Source organism: Gavialis gangeticus, unplaced genomic scaffold, assembly GCF_001723915.1.
Source record: "Gavialis gangeticus isolate Ggan-Ray unplaced genomic scaffold, GavGan_comp1, whole genome shotgun sequence".
NCBI classification, from domain to species: domain Eukaryota; kingdom Metazoa; phylum Chordata; order Crocodylia; family Gavialidae; genus Gavialis; species Gavialis gangeticus.
Window position 1 is genome coordinate 5,164,371 of NW_017728997.1, and position 13,119 is coordinate 5,177,489.

General features: G+C 42.0%; 1 protein-coding gene across 2 annotated transcripts in view; it reads right to left on the bottom strand.

The window, feature by feature from the left end:
* Positions 1-13,119, bottom strand: part of ITPR1 (inositol 1,4,5-trisphosphate receptor type 1) — a 327,597-nt gene that overhangs the window by 113,258 nt on the left and 201,220 nt on the right. The window contains exon 38 of one of the 2 annotated variants that reach the window (XM_019504708.1): positions 10,815-10,844. The exons of the other annotated variant lie outside the window; for it this stretch is intronic. Coding sequence (XP_019360253.1) covers positions 10,815-10,844 — 30 coding nt within the window. The remainder of the gene's footprint in view (positions 1-10,814; positions 10,845-13,119) is intronic. 2 annotated transcript variants of the gene reach the window in all.

Sequence of the window (13,119 nt, forward strand, 5' to 3'; positions counted from 1 at the left end):
CTTTTATAAAGCTAAATATTCATTTCCTTAGGTTAAAGCATGTTACACTGCAGTTTTGGATCTTAGCAAGGGAGAGGGATCAGGAGATTTTCAATTAAAATGCCGAGTAGCATAACAAACACACTGACATGCTCGTAAAACAGACATTCAACAGCAACCCAACATTTATAAAAGGCATCGGCTCATTAGTTAACATTAGGCCATCAACTTAAGTCCTTTGAAAGAGACACTGAGAACTGAACTATTATTACTTCTCTAGACGGTATTGTATAAAGCTGGCAACCCCTAATCCATCATTGCCTAACGAGTTTAGAAACTACACAGACAACTGGGAGATTGGGATGGCCAAAAGGACAGTCGTCATAATTTTACAGGTGAAAAAAAATTCAGACATAAAAAGGATGACGTGATAGATACAGAACAGCCAGGAACTGAACCCAAGGTCTAGTCAAGTACTTTATTCATAAGCCTGCATCCTCATCTATAGGCCAAAACACCATCAGCGACATAACAGAACAGAAACTATGGCATTTCCACAGGACAGGAAAGAGGGCAGGCATCATCTGGAACAGTCATCGTGGAGAAGTTGGGAGAATCCTTGGGAGAGCAGTGCAGGAACTAATATTTTCCACCTTGGTGCTCTCTGGGGAGGGAGTCCCTGGCCAGGAAAAACAGTTCCCCCCCTCTTTTAGTAGGCTTTCCTCTTGGCCAATTCACGTACCCTTTTGGTACATTATTTCCTTGCATTGTCACCATTGTATCTCTTGGAAATTTCACAAGCACATTAACCATTACTTTTTTGGTCAAATGGGATGAGGAGTATTTAAGCTGGAAGACCGAAAGTTAACAGGAAAAACCTCATTTATGAGAAGGAACACACAGTTCCTGCATGCTACGGGCTGCCAAGTACACCCTTGTTCCTCATCAAATAATACAGGAAATGCTGTACCTCACCATTAGTTCATCTGAAGCCATTATCTTGACTTCGGCAGCAACTAGTACACCTGATTCTCAGGAGGACAAGAAGTCCTTCATTATTAATAATACCAGTAACATGAACTATTTCTGTCAAAGTTATTAAGAGTTGGTTCCCTTTCAAAGCGGAGTGGTTGAATGACTTGATGGCTAGAGAGGATACTGGGAGCCTGGATTCCAGAACAGAAGTGCTTGCTGCCTTGTTCCGAGCCCTGACAAAACAATAGCCAAGTATTTATATGCATGGTTTGGGAGTGAGAAATTGGCAGGAATATAAAGAGCGAGCAAGACATTTGTTTGATCTTGTCAAACGAAATGATTTACTTCAGCTTGGGAGAGCAGGACGAAGTACTTTAGTCAGAGACTAAGCCATGCCTTCTAACTCGACACAGAAAGATACAGCCAGAAGAAGGGGGTTTTTTTTGTTTTTTTTTAGGTCTTATAGGGGGCCCTGCACAGGCGCCCCTTGTTCTTGGAAAGGTTACTGCATCTTTGGGGAGCGGGGCTAAGGGCTTGTTCTTTAGTGAGAAGTCAGCAAAATAAAGACTGAAGAGTGAAATGGACCACGCCGATTTAAAATGGGGTAAAAATAGCCAAAAAAATATTTAGTTTGGTGTGCCACACCGTCCCGTGAAGCAGACACTAGGGAAAGCGCAAGTAGCGCGTAGAATACAGAAAGAACGGTCCAGGTATTGACTTAGGCCTTTGGAGAGCCACATCTATGATTTGATCTCAGTTCCCCTTCTGCAAAACTTGGGGAAATATTGTGTGGATAAAGACTCTAAAACTTTCATAAAACACCGTGCTAGAAGGGGACAGCAAACAGCTAGCGTTTAAGACTATATGCATTAGGTGGCAATAGATGGCAAGAGTCAGACAGAAGTTTAGAATATTTCCTTTTCTTTTTTTAAAAAACACTAATAGTAGCTCCTTTCAAGTTACTATACAAGAAAATCTCTGTTCTTTCAAGGTTAGCAAAAAATATTCTATCATTAGCCAGAACAGGGGATTATTATTTTTATCCATTTACCACTACTGACCTCACTGTTTCTAATGGGGACTTCCCTACTGTTAAGACTATAGGTGTCTCAAACAAAGCTAATCTGCTTCAAGAGCACACCTGTTGACAAGAGCTAACAAAGCAAGTTGGGTACTTAACAGTGAATTGGTTAAAATCAATTTAATGAAAAGGAAGGCTAATTTTGCCCTCTTTTGCCTTTCTTGGGGAAGGTTTGAGAGTTTAAGGTTTCATATATATGAATTTTTACCTTAGAAATTCCAGATTTGTTTATTCAGTCTCTCTTGAAAGATTAGACACTGCAGAGAAATCAGTGGGTAAAGTGACAGTGCAAATAAAAGGAGTGAAGAGCGCTTAAAATGGGAGGAAAGTGATTTTTTAACTCAAATTCTGGGACTGTTTCTGGCCTAACTACATATTTTCATTCACATACCTTGCTTCCTCCGTTTGCTAGACATCTCTTCTAAAAATTCACCACCTGTTCAAACAATGAGTGCTAAGAGATGTCTTCAACAATAAAAGGCTGGGAAGCCATTAGATCCTTGATATTTCTACGTACAAGAAAGTGGCTAATTTATTATTTAGTTTTGAGTGTAGGCTGAAGAAGTCTTAACCTATAGCCTTTTACTAGAGGTTATAAATAAAGCTAGTCAAACATGGAACATTTTTTGTGACCTTTTAGGTTTGGGTTTTTAAAAGAACATCTTCTTCCTTTGAAGAATGTTGTAGCCGGAGTTATATCAGATGTTAGTTTAGATCTCGTGACATTTTTGGGATATAAAATCTGTGAAGCTCAAACTGCCCCAATTTCACAGGCATACGTGTGACTACTTTAAAGTAAAAGAAAGCACCGATTTGGGATGGACGAGCTGCAAAATAATGAAAAATATCATTTAAAATAAAATCAGAAAGGAAGTGTAAGTGGAATATGAACCCAGCTATACTCTAAATAGGTAGGTGGCAAATTTAGCCACAAGTAACACAAGTTAAGATATTTAGGGACCCAGTGTTATTACTCAGACTATCTCCCCTTCCTTTCTCCACCTAGCAGAGGAAATCTAATATAATGTCCTCAGGTTCCTGCAGCACTTACAGGAAAATCCTTTAAAAAAAAAAAAAAAAGCATGTTCCTTTCCACCTTTCTTTCCCCTCCAAGTATGTTTTTTCTTCACTGTGGAAGAGGTTCACTATAAAGCTTTGATTTCTTGAGGCAATATACCATAAAGAAAGGTTCTCATTGTGCTATAGTGCTGTTTCACTAAGATATCATGAACAAAAAAATAGTGCATGAATAAAATTCCCTTCAAAACTTAAAGAAAGGGCATTGCCACGCAAAGCAAGATAGCCACCAACTTAGGATACTCATTGCAAAATATCCCTTAAAGACCCCTACAGTAATTTATGAGCGCCCCTAGCAGACATTCAATTAAGGGTGCAACGAGATCTAAAACTATGATCCCAATAATCATGCCTCCTGCCATGCTACACAGGCATGACTGAGATCAGATCCCAGCGATGCCATAATGCCAGTGCAGGGCCTTCTGTGGTTGGGAACGCTGGTCATCCAACCACGGCTCCCAGCTGCAAGACTGCATGGAGCCCTTCCCATCAATATGGTCCTGCGGCTCAGAGCTCTGGTTGCACGTGGCACCCTTGGTTCAGATGCGCTTCTGTGGGTGGCAGCCTAATCAGCTGCCCGGGGCTCCCATGGACCCCTTGGTTAACTGGTTGATCATGTTAAGCGTAACGTCCGCCAGGAGCCTAGAAGTCAGAAGCAACGCCTATCAGATAGGGAAGCCAGAACCCCGGCACCTGGTAGGCAGGTGTGTTGGTTGCAAACCTCTCTGACTTGCTATGGATACCATTCAAGGCAGCAAGAAATGTTAGAAGCCAAAAAAAAAAAGGGTCCACCCAGCCATAAACCCTTCTCACACTGCAACACACACCCAGGCATTATATCCTAGAACATGATGGAGAATTTTAAGCTAATGTAGATTAAAACCCCAGGTAAGATGCAGGACAGTGCATATTCAGTGTATTCTCCTTGGACCATCAGGCCACTGTCCTTCATAGAAACGGTGTTCTTCCTTCTCCCAGCTATGAATTTGCAGACCCAAAAGGATTTCTGATTTGTCAAGCTTTTGCGTAGTGTCAAGCCTTCCGGTGACAGGTCTGACCTAAGAAAGTGCTTGCCTTTTAGCTGAGGCACGGGCAAGTCTAGGTGAGCTCTTTCTTTACCTGGTCAACAATTACAGTTCAGATGGTATTTTATTTTGAGCACAAATTTCCAAACCAAAAATATAATGCAAGTTAGGTGACTAAGTCCCCCAGGCAGTTTAACATCCCCATCTTTGCCACTTACAAACAAATGAATTATGTAAGAATCCTCTTTCTCCATCCACAATTACGCAAGTGCTACAAATAACTCTAACTAGTCATTAAGACCATTCAATTATTTTTTATAAGGTGCTGTACAGTCCCCTGTTTGTAAGCATTTGGGATAATCAAATCGCCATAGGCATGCTTCTACTGCAGCAACAAGGCTGAGGTTTCCACAGAGCAGAATTCAGCCACAAGAATTTATTAGAGCCTGCATTTCCTCCATTTGAAACGTAATGCAAGCTTTGCACTGTTTTAACTGCAAGGTACACACCGGCAATGGATCTGGCATGAGCTCTCTCGAGAAGGGAAATAATTTTAATCTCTAAACTTCATCTCACGAGCATTTACTGTGTTAATCATGCGTCCGATTCCTACTGCAGATCCAGAAAGCAGCATGCATTCGGAAATTTGTTCAGTTGTGGAAGAGCAGTTTTACAGTTTATCTAATGATACACATCTCTGGAGAGGTTATTTGCAGCCAATCCCTCCGAGTCAGGTTTTTCAGTTCCCTTTTCACTTCCTTGAAACCTCAAGACCAGAAATACGTAACCCCCAAAGCAAGTGAGAGAGAGAGAGAGAGAGAGATAATCCACCTGCTTATGCCCACTACTAAGAGATTTTGATAGGACCTGAAGGTGCTGAGCATTTCCCTGGATTTGTTTCTTTAAACTTTATTAACTGTGCACAAAGAAAGAGTGGCTTGGGATGAGGATTGGAGAGGAATTCAGGGCTTTTATGTGCGAATACGTTTGGATATCTTAAGACCATTTTTACAGAAGAACAATAAGCTCCGCAAAAGTTTACTATTCATCTGTCAAATACACAGCACCTTGAATAATCAAAATGCCAGGTCCAAATCATACCAGAGCAACTTGATCAGGAAAAGAGACAGCAACCATATAAGCACCACCACTGCCCCTGTAGTCTTAGATACTGGCAGCCACAGCACAGACTGAAGTAACTGTAAACAGCTCCACCACATTTATTGGCAATTACTGCTGAAGGTCACACATCAGCAGCAAGCCTAAATTCCAGGAAAAAAAAAAAAGCTGCTCTTATGTAACTGCTTGAATGCTGGCAGGTGCCCAACAGAGCAGTTCACCGCAATGTAAAAAAAAAAAAAAGTAGGACATCTCTTGCATTCAGCATCATGAGAATGCCCCCTTCAGGTGAAGCTTAATAGTTCTCTTTTCAATGCTCCCCTTCCTGCATACCCACTCATCTGCTTCTTTGGGATTTACAAGTCCCCCTGCCCAAGCTCTCCAGATTTCCAGTGCAACTCATTCACATGTGAAAACAGCTCCTTTTGCTTCCAAACACTGACCACACACGTCAAGTGACAGATGGAGTGGAGACTCAATACTCAAACAGTCCCCTTACAAGCTGTGGAGGGCACTTAGCAGTTATACTTATTACCCTGAATCCCAGGAATTTTGAGATGCAAATAAACCACTTAGACCTAGATTTTTCAAAAACAAGGGGGAGGAGGGGGAAAAAAAAAAATCAAAGTCAGTGCAGGTAGGAGACCTAGGCTGTAACAAACTTTAGATTAGGCTAACGCTAAGCCAGTTCATAGTTTTCCACGGCACTGCAGTAGTTCTAGTACCACTGCCGTGGTTAAAGATTTACTTGATGCCTCAAGAAAAGCCTGGAGAGATCCTGACTCTCCTCTTACGCTGATGAAAACCGGGGGCACCATTATAAAATTCAGTGAGCTATACCAGCACAAAAAGAATATACAGGACGAAAAGCAGCTCCAGAGCAGTTTCTAGAGACAACTCGATTAGTTTCTCTTGCTCTAGGGGTTTTCTGCTCTCTTTAAAAGATTTGCACAAGAAACAGGGACTCTGTTAAAAAAAAAAAAAAAGTGTCCTGCATCTCTTTACTCTCCACCTCGTGAGCCCTTGGCTCTTGCCAGCCTGTCGTGCTGGAAAGGATTACCAAGCTAGTGAGCAGTGACTTCATGGGGGCAGTGAGCAGTGGTTTCAGGGAGGCAGCGAGAAGCAGGAACAAACGCTCTGGGCAGATTTATTTCCATAAAAATATGCCTAGCAGTAGTCATTTATTTTTAGAGGAACCAAAGAGAAAGTGACACAGACCCGGTTTCTTCAACATCCAAGACCCTCCACTGCTCTCCAGCTTCCAGTCTGTTGTAGGAGGCCTTTGAGATGAGAACTCACTCCAGCAGCACAGCTTCGTCCTCACAGCCACACGCAGGACCAGCCACGTGACCGCTGCAGCTTAAAACCTCTCTATTCCCCCCCTTCTCAGGACAAATCTTGCCCTCAGCAGTGTTATAGTCCTTGGACCAATGTCGGACTTTGCCCTGCTTGTTCCTTCTAGGTGCGCTGCAAAAGCAGCAAGACCTTAAAAAAAAAAAACAAAAGCCCCAACAACATTCTGGACTTTTGCAATGTGAAGAATCGAGTCAAGGGGCCTCTGTTATTCCCAACAGTGGCAACACAGCCAAGGGAAGGAATAGGTTTAAGTAGGTAGGATCCCCCACCATTAAGCACTTTAAAGGTCAAAGCTTGACATAACTTTTGGGGGCACTGGTTGAGTCGCATACTAGCTGTCAAGGACAAAGATCATGAAATCTTGCATTATACACACGTCCAGGTAATGTGACTGGGATGGTTTAGACATGAACGATCTTGCCCTGGACAGGAAAGAGGGTTTGGATTACATAACCTTCTCGGGTCGTATCCAGTCCTATTGTCTCCGGTTCGGTGATCTAACCATTCCAACTTCGCAGGGCACATTTATTATGGTGGGATTCCTTGGATAGTCAATATTCCTACCACAAGTTCACTGGTTCTTGAATTTTCTGTGCTGCCTGCAAAATACACAACCCCAAAGCATCATAATTTCTCTCCCCTGAAAGCAAAACTTGTGCAGCTGAAGTCCGACATGGCTGTCTGCATCAGAATAGTTGGTGTAAGAGCATAGTTGTTTTTGGTTTGGGCATGTGAACGGGAAGGCTCAGTTTTTTTTTCCACTGACTCTTACACCAACTATTCTTATGCACACAGCCATGTCTCTCACACACACACACACTGACACATTCTTCTCCCCTATCCAGACCATGACTCCACTACAGTGCGAGAGAAATCCAATGTCAATGGAGTGAACAGCCCCAGATCACCAGGTGAACTGGACCCGATGGTCTTGTGAGGTCCCTTCCAGCCCCTAACTTCTATGAATACAAGGGCTCCCTTCTACAACTCCTCAGTATGGTAAGGGTCTCAGAAAATAAACCGACAGGCTGCGTCACCCTACAATGCACCTTTACCACAGCTGGGCACGAAAGGCACTTTATGACTGTAGTCACGGCCATTTCAAATTCTTCCTGTTATGCAGGGGATTTCCTAGTCAACAGGGTGAATTCCAGAATTGTTCAGTGAGTAAAAAAACTCCCTTTCTACCGGACAGAAAAGATTTTTAAAAGGGGCTCTAGTGACCTCAGTTTAGAATATTCTCTCATTTGCACGTTTAAGTACTAAAAAAAAAGCGTGGTCTATCATGAGCAAAAAAGAAAAGTCAAAGGCAACAATTTTAAACCTCTCGGCCCAAATGATCTTATGGTAGCTACTTGCAATTCCAGCAAGATTGTGAAACGAGCTCTGAACCGTGTCAGAACGTAACCAAGACATTTCTCCAGCAAGGCTGTACTCAGATGGGTGGGTAGGAATGGCCCAAGACCGTTTTAGCTTCAAAGAGAGACGAAACAACAAAAGAAACGATGTAGCTAAAAATGGGAGTTAAGGGGTGGTTGTTTTTTTTGTCCCAAACCTTTACAGTTGCCAGGAGTAACGATTATAATAATAATAAAAAGCATAAAGGGAAACACCACAGCTTGCTCTGAAAGTCCTCCAAGAACTCGAACCCGTGCCAGAAGCTCTTTTCGTAAACAGACAGCATTCATTTCCTTTATTTATAAACACACCTGCTCCATCCATGGAATTGCTCCATAAGGGAGCAATAAGTTCCTACTTGCAGCCAGAAGACCAAGGTCTACAGTGGGTCTGTGCACTGACAGACTGCAGAACTGCAGGCAGCAGATTATGGCCGGAGACTAAAGAGAAAGACGGAGAGAGTTTCGTCTTATGACTTAATTTACAGTTAAACAATTCAAAAGTCCTGTCTGAAGTTCCTCCCAGATAAAGTATAGATACTGACACAGGGATCTACAGCACCACAAAATCTAGAGGGTCTAGCACCCGACTGAAACACTAAAAAGGAGTTGCCAATTCTCTTTTAAAGAGCCGAACACATTGCCAGGGGAGAATTCTTAGGTAAAAGGAAACTTAAGTTTGTAAGAGTGGGGGAGAAAGAGCTCATCATCCCCATGTTTCAACACTAAAGCCTCTCTGCAGCCAGCTCTTTTAAGCTCCGTTATAAAACCTAAAAAAGATAGAGTACCTGAATCTCCTCAAACTAGGGTAGGTCAGGAGCAACTCCATGGGTGTCAATGGACTTCAGGCCGTGGGAAATGAGTATCAACAAGAGGAAAATCAGACTCATAATCTCTAAACACATCATGCACAGCAGTTATCGTCAATGCATATTAACGGAAAGTGCACACTAAGAGAAAGAAATAGCCACAAACAAACAAGCTCAAGGCTGTTGCGCTCAAGATGTAACTTTATGAGTAGCACGGGTGAGGAATTTTCCGACAAAACAGTTCTTCCATTGGAAAAAAGCTGATTTGTTGAAACAGAAGCTCTTTACAAGAACATACCCATTCTGACTAAACTGGTTGGGAAATGTTTCTCTGGTCCAGGATGAAGTTTCTGTTGAAATCTGGACCAACTGCAAGAGGGCACACACCTTGAAACTATCCTACTGGCTAGGGTACTCAGCTTGGATGCGGGGGTACTAGAAAAGCAAGGTTTTGAATCCAATCGTCACTGCCGACAGGGTGCTCTATGCATCGGGCTTGTCTCGTTTGTCCACGAAGAGCTCTGATGAATCTCAGGTTTGCCTGGACAAGGACTGGGAAAGTTTTTGAAATGGTAGAAAACTGTGCGGGACAGGGGAACTAGCTTCTCACCCATCTCCGTTACGAGATGGATAGTTAGGATTTCAAACACATTTCAGCAGACTCCCACAGTGTTAGATATTTCTCAAAAGCATGATGGACATCCAAAGTCTAATTGTTTTTTGAACTCCAGTCTCAATAGTCTCACAGGAGGCCCATTCAAAATTTTTTAAAAATCGTTTAAAAAAAAAAATTATAGCTATTCAACGTCGCCCTTTTGCATTGTAAAAGGGTGAACTGTGTTCCACAAAGAAGGCTGGTTTGGGAGAACACATCAGAAACTGAACCAAAGGAGAACTTTCAAAAAATAAAAAAGAAACTGAGGCTGATCAACAGGCATGCTGTACCTATACCCAATTCTTGTGCCCATGTTATTTTTGAAGGACATGAGAGAACTCATTCCCATGGGAGACGCTTAGACCTGAGAGCTGGTCTTGCTCATAGACCAGAAGTTGTAGACTTAGTTTAAATGTCACCTAAAATGAAAGACTTTTTAAAATACTTGGTCTTTAAAATACGATTTCACTCCGCATAAACTCCTATTTATGTTGTTCCTTTTCCAGGCAAAGCAGCACTGTGCATAATAGAATATTTAAAAAAGCAGCAATAAACTACCACCTTTAGTTTTCATAGCAGGCATTGATTTAAAGACACCCACGCCTTTATAATATGCCCTTAAGTTTTTCCCACGTTTTTACAGGCCAATATGAAACAATGCAAGACATCTATACATATTGCTGAATGTGGCTGTCATCTTTTAAGTCATCTTTTTGTAAGGAAATTAATAGAGTTTCTACACAAGGGCCAAACCCTTTCCAGGCTCCCACACCTACAGCGTATGATAATTACATAGTGCATAATGATGTTCACAATCGTTTGTGCTAGTCAGCAAACAGACTTAATTTAGGATCTCTTCCATTCGGCCTTGGACACTCTCCCCCACCACCAACAGCACTATGCATAGGTGCCATTAACAACTCAGAATTTACTTCTTTAGGTATTTTTATAACTGCTGCGTTCCTAATAAGTGTTTTTGCAACATTGTTGTACAATAATTGCTTTGGAGTCCTAAGTGCTGAGGTTTTGATGGTGTTCACTGCAGTCAGCATCCCAAAAGCCCTCAAGCTCTATCCTAAACATTATGAAACTATATCACCAGATGATTGCAGCTTCTAGCAACTACATTTGGGATAATAGTTGGGATAATGACAGACAATTTGTTATGGTAACTACCACTAATGTAGACACATGGCGGGCTAAAAACTCAACGCTTTCACCAACACACGTGTACGAGTCGGAACGTTCAACGTTAGTAAGACAGTACGACATATCACAGCGCTACTCAGAAAAAACAAACACCACGCAAACACCACCAAGGAAGATAAATAAAATTAAGACCTCAGCATTATCCAATTCAATGGTAATCAGCTGGAAAAGAGAAAAGGAGGAGAGAAGTTGAAAAGCAAATATTAATAAGAGAAATTACGAGTCACGTGTTAGGAGTGTGGATATTGTTTGCCTCCCCAGTACTCTATTATAGCATTGTAAAGTATTCACAATAAGCATTAGTGGCTTGTATAAATCTTCAAGCTGCTGTATTGCACTGTTGACAGCTGCTCCAGAGAAAACATTTCTGCCATGGAACTGAACCGACAGGATGCACTCAGGCTTTGTTCTCGTGCCAACTGTCAAACCACATAAAATTGGCTAAAAACGTGCCAGGAACTTCACCCTTGGGCACACGAGTAGTTACCAGAGTGTGAGCTGTAAAGCAGCACGAGGTTCCTTAACTTTGAGTCCCCAGATCTCGTAGGGAAGACCTGGGGGGGAGAAGCTGGGTACAGGGCTAAACCCCAAAATTAGCAGCATTTCAAAATTTGCATGGCTGGCCTAGAATATAAAAACAAAAACATACAAAAAGCATTCATTTGAACAAGGTGCTACAGAACAACAGCAAAAGCCTGGGTATATCTACCCTATTATAGCCTGTCTATTAAAGGGCAGTATACTAGTGACCAGCGAGAAACCTAAGCAAATGCTAAAAATTAAAGGAACTTCAGCAACAGGTCAAGTTTCAAGCCTTTCACAAATGCTTGTGCCCCACAGCTAACAAAAGTCTTTTGCATTCTGGAGTCGCACCAGTTTGATGAAGGCCTCAGACCCTGAAGCCCATGGCCTGTATTCTTATTAAATTCCTCAAATAAGTCAGGTCACAGAGAATACCGGTGGATGTCTTTTTAGTAGGCAACAGGGAAGGTGAGGGGCAGAGGGTTGTGACTGCCTCTCTGTACAGCATAATACCCATCTATTATTCCAGAATAGTATGAGACTATACAGGAAGAAGTACAGGCATACAGAAACTCCCTTTACATTTCTTAAAGGTAACGTTTTCCTCTGGGCCTGACCTACAGCTTCCTCGATTCCTCAGTCGACTATTGCCAGCTTCTGCCACGCAAACTGGGACAACCTTTTCGGAAGCGAATGGGAACACGCACCAAAAAACGGTGCGCATAGAGACATCAGGGCCCTAATAACGACAAAGCTATTCCTAGCAGAAGTTCAGGAACGTCAGAGAATATTTATGGAAGGGAAACACAAATATGCAATCTTTAGACATACTGGTAAAAAGGGAAGCACAAGGGGGAGAACAAAGGTCTAACTAGCCTCTTTCCTGCTAGGATTTCTTGAAGTCCATAGAAATGTCAAGCAGAATAGGACTACCTGTTAGCATTCACAATGTTGTCTGGCATCAGTGCTGTAAACACCCTTATTTGAAACAGTAGGCTCTTATGTTTGTCAAAGAGCCAACTGACAAGCCCCTTGGCTACAAGAGGCAAGTTCTACTCGACAGGATGCAACTCTTACTTACTTAAGGGTCTGTAAGTAGAAACTATTACTTCCAGTGTAGGTAGCCTATTTTTTTTTAATTCAAGAATGTTTTTAAAACAGACAAGGTGTACGGCCTTTCAATAGCGAATTAGCACTGCTAAAGGTAGGTCACATAAGGGACAATATGCATCTTATTTCATATAGTCAGACAGTAGACATTTTTCTTCTATTAGCAGCCCATCTGTTAAATCAGCTGCTTTTCAGGTTACAAAAAAACCCTTCCTCCATGGATGAGCTAATCCTGCACTTAATACAACTGACCCATTATACTGGTTTTAATGGAAAAGTAGGAGGCAAAAATACGTCCCCAATAGTTTAGCAGAGGTTTGCACAAAACACTCAGGCATCAATCATCTGTTTGTAATTTTAAAAGGACGTAGACTAGCTTGCAGGTACTGAAAGGTATTAGCTCCCAGTCATTAAACTGGCGTTTATGTCCCTTGTGTCACTTGTTAAGCTAACCTCTAAACTTCAGATATGAAGCCTGGCTCAAAAGAGCTATCTAGCTTAGCTCACTTGTATTCTCTTCCAGATGAGACCTGCAAGCACATTGTCTACTCAAGAGACAGACAGAGACAGACAGAGATACAGGCTGCAAATTCCGAACAGGAACATGTTAGTTAGGGGAACATTTAGCCTAAGTTATTGTCGGCTGCCCACGAAAGGAAGGCGTGTTGAAGTATTTGCATACAGGATGCTGCCACTGCATCGCTTTGCTTTCTTGCAGGGGTTTAGGGAGTTGCCCACAAAATTGTTTGTTTGCTTTTTCGCTACTGCTTTCATTGCAAGGCTTAAAAAAAAAAAAAAAAAAAAA